This window comes from Procambarus clarkii, chromosome 3 (genome assembly GCF_040958095.1).
Source record: "Procambarus clarkii isolate CNS0578487 chromosome 3, FALCON_Pclarkii_2.0, whole genome shotgun sequence".
NCBI lineage: Eukaryota > Metazoa > Arthropoda > Malacostraca > Decapoda > Cambaridae > Procambarus > Procambarus clarkii.
In genome coordinates this window covers 14,156,761-14,166,317 of record NC_091152.1, presented here as the reverse complement: position 1 = coordinate 14,166,317, position 9,557 = coordinate 14,156,761, and the positions used below count along the sequence as shown (strand labels likewise).

At 47.6% G+C, this 9,557-nt stretch overlaps 1 protein-coding gene across 1 annotated transcript; it reads right to left on the bottom strand.

Annotated features, from left to right (window-relative positions):
- Positions 1-6,461: 6,461 nt before the first annotated feature.
- On the bottom strand, positions 6,462-8,369 carry LOC138368171 (cell surface glycoprotein 1-like). The gene is made up of 2 exons (XM_069330553.1): positions 7,890-8,369; positions 6,462-7,856 (listed from the first exon to the last, which is right to left on the bottom strand). The coding sequence occupies exons 1-2, from the start codon at positions 8,367-8,369 to the stop codon at positions 6,462-6,464; spliced, it is 1,875 nt and encodes a 624-aa protein (XP_069186654.1).
- Between the last annotated feature and the right edge of the window lie 1,188 nt (positions 8,370-9,557).

Here is a 9,557-nt window from a genome sequence, read left to right as displayed (position 1 = left end):
CCACCTTCTCCGTCCCGTACGAGTCGCTGGTTTATGGTCGGCGGGAGGAGGCTTCGTGACACCCTAACGACCTAGTCCGTCATTGTGTCACCCGGGTCATGAAGGCTGCTTAGTCGGTTGCTCCCCTACTTTACCCCCCCCCTCCTCTAACTCCCTTCTCCTTACCCCCTTCTCTTTACCCCCTTCTCTTTACCCCCTTCTCTTTACCCCCTTCTCTTTACCCCCTTCTCTTTACCCCCCTTCTCTTTACCCCCCTTCTCTTTACCCCCCTTCTCTTTACCCCCCCTTCTCTTTACCCCCCCTTCTCTTTACCCCCCCTTCTCTTTACCCCCCCTTCTCTTTACCCCCCCTTCTCTTTACCCCCCTTCTCTTTACCCCCTTCTCTAATCCCTCTTTCACCTCCCATACCAACTCGCGCGCTTTTACATACAATGTCTCATCTCTTCCTTCGTTCCATTGTCCCCCTGTGCTATATAATGGCAATGGCTTGGCGCTTTTCCCTGATAATTCATTCATGCTCCCCCCCCCCCCGCCCGCCGCCCCACCTACCTTGTGGGGGGTTCCGAGGATAAACGTGCCCGCGACTCTGACTATGGAATTCGTAATAGAATTAGTGACATCATACAGTACGTCCGTGAACACCAAACTGACGTCACAGTACTACAGGAGAGACACTGGTGGGTGATGACAACCCAAGGTTCAGCGGTTATCACAGGTTCTCCCTGCCCTCTGGGGAAAAGAAAACGGGGTCTCATCACTTATGTAAGTAACAACATTCCTGTACAGGTTCTTGATGAACTCCACATTGATGAATATGAATCACTGGGGGTAACCCCTACACTTACACAACACTGCCCTACATACAGTCAACCTATATGTGCCATATCACAGCCTGTGTCTTATTGTTATCAGTAGTGATACGATTCTGTTGTCATAGAGACCTATCAAGAATTTGGTGGTGATGGACCTTAAAATGTTGTCTAGCGGTAAAACATAGAACAAGGAAAACAACCAATACAAGGTCACAAATTTATATGCATAAGTCACACATGAATACATACAACAAGGCGATTTCTTCACAACATAAAATCACTATGTATTAGTGTTATAACCTCAAGTGGCTCCTACCACCCCACGGCTCACCGTCCCATACCTGGTACCGTGCACCCAGCCACCACCACTATCATCCAATGACACACATTTAAGCCTCTAGGAAACCTGGACTCTTATAAAACCTCTCCAACTTCTGTAATACTACTCTACCTAATTTTGCAACCCTGGTTATATACAAGGATTGGCTTATCTGACTGTACGACCGGAGAAAACCCCTCAAATAGCAGGATTGGTCGGCAGCGATACACCTCCCCCTCCAGTCAAGATGGCGTCCACCTCTTGCATCATCGCCTTTTAATACTCTATTCTTTACATATGCAATCAAACTCATTATGGATTTTATTTACCATAATCCCCATGCATACTTTTTGATAGTCCATTTTTCCCTTACATAGTTAGGCTATTCCAGTTGACATTATTTCTGACAACCTCCAGCTGAGAAGGCACTACTTTACTGGGCGGAGTATTACTGGTAACTCGCGGCCACTCTGATCTCGGCTGGGGATTTATTTTAATAAACTCTCTCCACTGAGTCCACCAACATTTTACAACCGAAACCAACCTCCACAGGAGGTAAGGTTCGTAACATGCCACAGAACAAACTTGATCTTGACATACACTACCTAAATGTATTTATTGACGAACCTACCCAGCTGGCTAGTGACCTTAAAGCCAGGCACCCACACTTTGATGCCAACTGTCATCAGCTCAATGTTAATCGATGGAATCTCTCACCCTATGTTAGGGGAAGTGGAAATCTTAGGGTTCTAGCTGGGTGAGAGACAGCCAACTCACCTCAGAGGCGGAAGATTAGACTATTCTCTCCTGCTGAATGTACAGGACACGGATGCCAGTACACACATTGTACACAATCCACTACTCCACCTGTTTAACAAATCATTCCTAAATGGAGTGTTGCCCACAATATAAAGACGCAATAATTGTTCCCATACCGAAGTCCAATGATCCTGGCAATTATAGACCTCTCGGTCTTATGTCATGTGCATGCAGCGTGCTTTAAACGATCCTTTTAAACCAAGTGTTGAACAAAATAGGTAGACTACAAGGGGTCAAAGGGTTTGTTAAAACGACAGAGCACGACAAACTGTATAGTTAATTACTTAGCTAATGACACAGCTAAGTATTCTGTATTTGTTAACATCAAAGGAACCTTTAAAAAAGCACAAGGGATTGGGATCCTAGATGAGCTTGCATGCATGGGACTGAAGACTGCCATACGGGAAGGAATGCCAAGGTCTGCTTCGACAAAAGCAGTCTCTTAACAATGGATATGGAACCTCGCACTCACCAAGGATGAGTGTTAAGCCCAACACTTTTAAACATCCTTATGAACGCCATTGCTATTATTTAATTTCCGAAAGGAACACAACAGGTGAGACATGCAGATGTACTAATACAAGCTTCTATCATGAGAAAACATTAAACAGTCCATTGAACTCCTTGCAAGGAAATGTTGAACTTTGTTTCACTCTCTCCACAAACAAGACAAAAACATAGTCTCGTCACAAGCGAAGAGAGAATGAAGAAATACAAATTAATGATGAAACACTTTAGTGGGTTGACCATTATCGGTACCTTGTTGTCACTGTCCGCTCTAACAAGGGGAAAAGGGAAGAAAGAGGAGCTCAACCAACACGAAGGAACATGTAAAAGTCGACTCAAGGCACTGAGAGCTATGACCTGGAATGGGCTTGGGGGCTTCTGTTGCCGTGCTTAAAATAATGTACACAGCCTATGTGCACTCTGTCATAATTTGTGCCGCACCAGTTTTGTTCACTTAATCCCAAAGTGATATGAAAAGATTAGAAAGCATACAAAATAATGCAATGGCAATCATTCTTTGAGTCCCCAAGACTGCCATAACATTTGATCTACGAGAAGAGCTGTCTCTCCCCAGTGTTAAAATCAGAATTAACTAATTGAATGCTCAGCGTGCAATCAATATGGGTAGATGGGAGAAGGCAGCTCATCAAGGGAACGGAAAGATCTGATATTAAACCTCCGCCGCCTCGCGTCCCTATCCACTTTTGGGACGGGCTTCAGGAGTCAACTTCAAGGAAAAATCCAGAGTTGGAGCCCCCTAAGGCAGTTCGTTGTTGACTTCAACCTCGTTCTGGCAGCTCCTGCGACGGCGCTGTAATCAAGCGCCTTGGCGTTTGTCTTTCCATTGGACAATTTCAGCAATGTGGAGAGTGGGGATAGCTGCTGCATGGGTAACAGCTTTTCCATATTGACCTACCCAAGCTTTGCACCCTGGAGAGGACACTCCAGCCTCGGCAAACAGAGCGCAACTCCATAGTCTCCCGAGACTGCAGTATGTCTACTACTACTATAACTAATAATAATAATATAGCCAGACCCCCCCACTACAATGATACTACCAAGAGAAAAACTGAGTACTGTGATACAGGACGAAACAGGAGAAGCAAAAAATGGCATCACAGATCAGTCTGCTGCATCGAAAAACTTTACCTGCCAAGCCTGTGAGCCTGTTGAGAGGTTACTGCCCTGGGAGGATGACCCAAGTAGGATTATCATCAACGAGATGACAACGAAAAAGTCCAACATGATGCCTACAAGAAATGAGGCACAAGTATGTTGAGAAAATTTATGAAGAAGCTAGAAATGACTTAAAACAATTCTGCTCTGATGGTTCTTCTAATCCTACTAATGGCAGGGCTGATGCAGCATACACTGTAATTAAGGATAATGTCTTTCAAAATGGAAACTAAGATAATGCACATATTGAGAACTACGCCTTTTCAACGCAAGAAGAGCTAATACTGCCATTATTATGGCGTTAAGGTTCCTAGAAAGAAATACTAACGAAGCAGTGATCTGCACTGACTCAAACACTGACCGCTGAGGGCGCTAACGGAGACCATATTGAATACTACATACCCAAAACTTCTACAAATTAGAGGTATTACCAGGCATCACTGTGACAGGGTAACTGAAGAAAGATGGATAGAACAAAAAATCTGTGAATCTGTACAGTGGTAAAATGTGGTTGCAGCTGGCAATCCCAATCATTATGGACGAAGAGGAGGTGGCCGCGGGAGAGAATCAGCAATAGTAAAAATTCGTCTCTGATACAAATATCCATGGAGATTCGGGACGGAAACAACAGTTCAGCAGCGGTGTTGCAGAATCTGTGGTGAGAGTGACGGACACCGCCTTGACCAATACCTGAGAGAATGTGAACATCTACGAGACGTTAGAAATATGTGTAGAATAATAAGCCCCACATTGTTTGAGTTACAAGAACAGTTTGTCAAATATTCTGTTATTAAAAGATTAACCCATTTTGCCCCTGCAAGATAACGTAAATTTTAGAGTTTGGCATATATTAATTTACTTAGTTGATGAGCTGTTCACTTAAGCAAGTAAGTAAGTAATTATCAAAAGAAGGCACCAAACCGGGAAGGCTATGTAGCACCATCAAATACGCAAAATAATCAGAGGGCGCTAAATATCACCAAGGATGCCAATACGAGAACAAAAACGCATAAGGCGAACGATATCAAAAGTATCCGAGTCACCAAGAATTCTATCGAGGGACAGGTGACCGCGAGGGGCGGTCGGAAAGCAAGACACACGCTCGTCCTGGAAGTCAGTTCCCAGCTATATCTGGGAACAAGTCACAGGATGAACAACCCAGCGCATTTTCTTCCTATTGGGAGTGTTGTACATGCTGCTATGGAGGTGTGTTCACTCGCAGGATAAGTGGAGCTGCCCAATACTGTCACTATGGTGGTGTGTCCACTCACAGGATGAGTGGCGCTGCCCAATACTGTCACTATGGCGGTGTGTCCACTCACAGGATGAGTGGCGCTGCCCAATACTCTCACTATGGCGGTGTGTCCACTCACAGGATGAGTGGCGCTGTCCACATAAACTATTCTCTTCGGGCAAAATTAAAAAAAAAATCACCTAGTCTGAACTCATCTTGTCTCAATTCACCGCTGAGCTCATCCTTCGTCTAATTTATTGTATTGTGACTGGCTCAACTAATTCAATTTCCTTCGAGCCAATTACCTGTAAATCAATTAATGGAGCGCTTTTGGCAACAGTTCCTCAGGCGTCCGTTTTCTCCCGTTGTATTTCTTTGTTGTATTCACTTATTTTTCCCTTGTATTTCCCTGCATATTTTTTCACATTTTCTGCTGTTTTTATTGACTTGTTACATTTTTTGTTCTTATTTTATTTGCTACAAACATGCTCCGTTTTATTTTCGTTTGTGTATTTTTTATATATTTTATTTTGTTATTTATATGACAGATTAAGATCGCTATATGTTCATATACTGTCGTGTGTGTGTACTTGCTGTGTCGTCGGTGCTGCGTACTGTCTGTCTACCGTCTCTAGTTCATTGCAGTCACGTGTATTCACCTAGTTGTATTCACCTAGTTGTACTTGCGGGGGTTGAGCTCAGCTCTTTCGCCCCGCCTCTCAATTGTCAATCAACTGTTACTGCTAACTAATTTTGTTTTTCCTTGCACCCCCCCCCCCCACCCCACACACACACACACACACAGTGGGGCCCTACAGGGCTCTATACTTGAACCTATTCTGTTTCTGATATACGTAAATGATCTCCCAGAGGGTATAGACTCATTCCTCTCAATGTTTGCTGACGACGCCAAAATTATGAGAAGGATTAAGACAGAGGAGGACAGCTTGAGGCTTCAAGAAAACCTGGATAAGTTGCAGGAATGGTCGAACAGATGGTTGTTAGAGTTTAACGAAAGAGTTTAACCCGAGTCAGGGGTAGGCATGGGCCCCATGGTAAACCACGAGCCAAGAGGGCCCGCGCAAAACCCCTGCGAGCCAAGAGGGCCCGCGCAAAACCCCTGCGAGCCAAGAGGGCCCGCGCAAAACCCCTGCGAGCCAAGAGGGCCCGCGCAAATTTTAACCATTTTCATTTGAAACCCCCAATTGAGATATGAGTGAAATGGTCATTGGGGTCATTTCTTTTACTTTTTACTGTCATTTTTGTTTTTTTCATTTTGCTTGCTTTTGTTTTCGGCAGCTTTTGCCTTTGCTTTTTCACTTTTTGCCATTGCTTTTTTGTTTTTTACTGGTTATTCCTATTCCACAACTTTTGGTTTACGTGGAGCTTCCTGCACCTTTTTCTCTGGCGCGTTGTCTATCCATACTTAGGGTGGGATTTGCCCATAAAATATTTTTTGTTCAACTGGAGCCTTGGGAGGATCTGAAGATGGTGGGGCTGTCTTAGGGCATCTTATAGCCTGTGGAGGGCGTTTAAACTTTGGGATTTTTGGTGGAAGCTCATATCTTCTTACTGGAAGACCGTATTGGTAGGCCTACGATGCCTCGTCAGGGCCATCAGTGTCTGCTGGCGATGCCTTGTCTGGGCCATCAGTGTCCGCTGGCGATGCCTTGTCAGGGCCATCAGTGTCCGCTGGCGATGCCTTGTCAGGGCCATCAGTGTCCGCTGGCGATGCCTTGTCAGGGCCATCAGTGTCCGCTGGCGATGCCTTGTCAGGGCCATCAGTGTCCGCTGGCGATGCCTTGTCAGGGCCATCAGTGTCCGCTGGCGATGCCTTGTCAGGGCCATCTGTGTTTGCTGGCGATTCCTTGTCAGGGCCATCAGTGTCTGCTGGCGATGCCTTGTCAGGGCCATCAGTGTCTGTAGGCGATGCCTTGTCAGGGCCATCAGTGTCTGCTGGCGATGCCTTGTCAGGGCCATCAGTGTCCGCTGGCGATGCCTTGTCAGGGCCATCAGTGTCCGCTGGCGATGCCTTGTCAGGGCCATCAGTGTCCGCTGGCGATGCCTCGTCAGGGCCATCAGTGTCTGCTGGCGCTGCCTCGTCAGGGCCATCAGTGTCCGCTGGCGCTGCCTCGTCAGGGCCATCAGTGTCTGCTGGCGATGCCTTGTCAGGGCCATCAGTGTCTGCTGGCGCTGCCTCGTCAGGGCCATCAGTGTCTGCTGGCGCTGCCTCGTCAGGGCCATCAGTGTCTGCTGGCGATGCCTTGTCAGGGCCATCAGTGTCTGCTGGCGATGCCTTGTCAGGGCCATCAGTGTCTGCTGGCGATGCCTTGTCAGGGCCATCAGTGTCTGCTGGCGATGCCTTGTCAGGGCCATCAGTGTCTGCTGGCGATGCCTTGTCAGGGCCATCAGTGTCTGCTGGCGATGCCTTGTCAGGGCCATCAGTGTCTGCTGGCGATGCCTTGTCAGGGCCATCAGTGTCTGCTGGCGATGCCTTGTCAGGGCTATCAGTGGGTGCTGGCGATGCCTTGTCAGGGCTATCGGTGGGTGCTGGCGATGCCTTGTCAGGGCTATCGGTGGGTGCTGGCGATGCCTTGTCAGGGCTATCGGTGGGTGCTGGCGATGCCTTGTCAGGGCTATCAGTGGGTGCTGGCGATGTCTTGTCAGGGCCATCAGTGGGTGCTGGCGATGTCTTGTCAGGGCCAAGTTTTTCCGCTCTCGATGCCTTAGCAGGGCCACCTTTTCCCGCTCTCGATGCCTTGGAAGGGCCACCTTTTTCTGCTTGCGATTCCTTGGAAGGGCCACCTTTTTCTGCTTGCGATGTCTTGGCAGGGCCAGCAGTGGCTGCTGGCGATGCCTTGGCAGGGCCACCTTTTTCTACTTGCGATGTCTTGGCAGGGCCACCTGTGGCTGCTGGTGCTGCCTTGGAAGGGCCACCTTTTTCTGCTTGCGATGTCTTGGCAGGGCCACCAGTGGCTGCTGGCGCTGCCTTTTAAGGGCCACCTTTTTCCGCTCTCGATGCCTTGGCAGGGCCACCTTTTTCTGCTTGCGATGTCTTGGCAGGGCCACCAGTGGCTGCTGGCGCTGCCTTGGAAGGGCCACCTTTTTCCGCTCTCGATGCCTTGGAAGGGCCACCTTTTTCTGCTTGCGATGCCTTGGAAGGGCCACCTTTTTCTGCTTGCGATGCCTTGGAAGGGCCACCTTTTTCTGCTTGCGATGTCTTAGCAGGGCCACCTTTTCCCACTCTCGATGCCTTGGAAGGGCCACCTTTTTCTGCTTGCGATGCCTTGGAAGGGCCACCTTTTTCTACTTGCGATGTCTTGGCAGGGCCACCAGTGGCTGCTGGCGCTGCCTTGGCAGGGCCATCTGTGGTCTCAAAACGGTCGGGCCCCTGTCCAGTGATGTCTTTGGGCATTTTGTTGGGTACCTGGCCACGCTTGTCCTTTACCTTCTGCGCCCAAGCACGTTTTTTATCTAATTTTTTATTTTTTATTTCCGTCATAAACGCCTCTATATCACTTTAACATTTTTCTGCCTTTTGTTTTTCGCCGAACACTTCCACAGTGTTGGTGCCGCCGCCCAATTTGAGAAACACGTCGTGCTTTTTTTCGTACATGCTTATGAGTTTCATTTGGTAATATTATGGGCACTGAACTGTCAGTGTGATCAACTCGGTGGGGTCGTCTTCTTGGCATTGTATCTTTTGTGGGCGGCGACGTTTCTTGGGGCAGGCTTTTGACTTTTTGTCTTTTGGTTCCTTCATAACTTTTTTGGGGGAGTCGGATTTGCTTTCTTCTTCTTTTGTACTAGTGTTTACGTCCATCTCCTCGTGAGGGAGCATGAGAGGCTCCTCATCATTTTGAGATACTTCATACTACTTATCCTCACTTGCGATGACATTCTTTTTCGCTTCCTCGTGAGGGAGCATGAGAGGCTCCTCATCATTTTCAGATACGTCATACCACTTGTCTTCACTTGCGATGACATTCTTTTTGGCTTCCTCGTGAGGGAGCATGAGAGGCTCCTCATCATTTTGAGCAACTTGATGCCGATTGTCATCGTTCTGACGCTATTAAATGTGTGTTTTCTTCCGGCCCCACAAAATCTTTACGGCCCATATTAATTGCTGAAGTAGTAACAGCAGGGAAGTGATAGGCAAACATTCGGACCAATGACCATATTGGCCATCGTGGTTTTGTGGCTCCTCGCCCACCTGTAGCAGGAACGAACGCAAGCCCTCCACTTGCCGGCTTGAATGCTGGAGGCGTACAAACTAAGACACAGGTGGCACCGACTGCCACACTGGCATAGCAAGGCGGTCATCGAATAGCGTATGAGGACATCTTGGCACTGGCGAGAAACCGAGAAAACCTTTTGCTAATCCGCTAGCAAGGCTTGTAATACCGTTCTAGCGGGTCTGCCAGTCGGCAACCTGCTTCCTGAGCCCGTGGAGGTGGTCACCCACCAGGGCTTGCTGCCACCCCAGCCACCATTACGTACATACGAGCACGAAGAACACCACCAACAACGAGAAGTTTAGAACGATTTTGAGAGACATTTTGTTTTAAACAAAATGTGTGAGCGAGTGTAATTTATTGATTTATATTTAGGAAATGGGTATAATTAACTGCTTTATATTTAGGATGAAACCCGTTATTAGCATGGATAGAATGGCTGTGTGGGGTTGGTG

Bases quoted from the DNA above. Each gene is read 5' to 3' on its own strand.
- LOC138368171 (XM_069330553.1), bottom strand. From the start codon at position 8,369: ATGACGGAAATAAAAAATAAAAAATTAGATAAAAAACGTGCTTGGGCG. The intron at 7,857-7,889 runs GCATCGAGAGCG...GGCCCTTAAAAG, and splicing joins AAAAAGGTGGCCCTGCCAAG to GCAGCGCCAGCAGCCACTGG.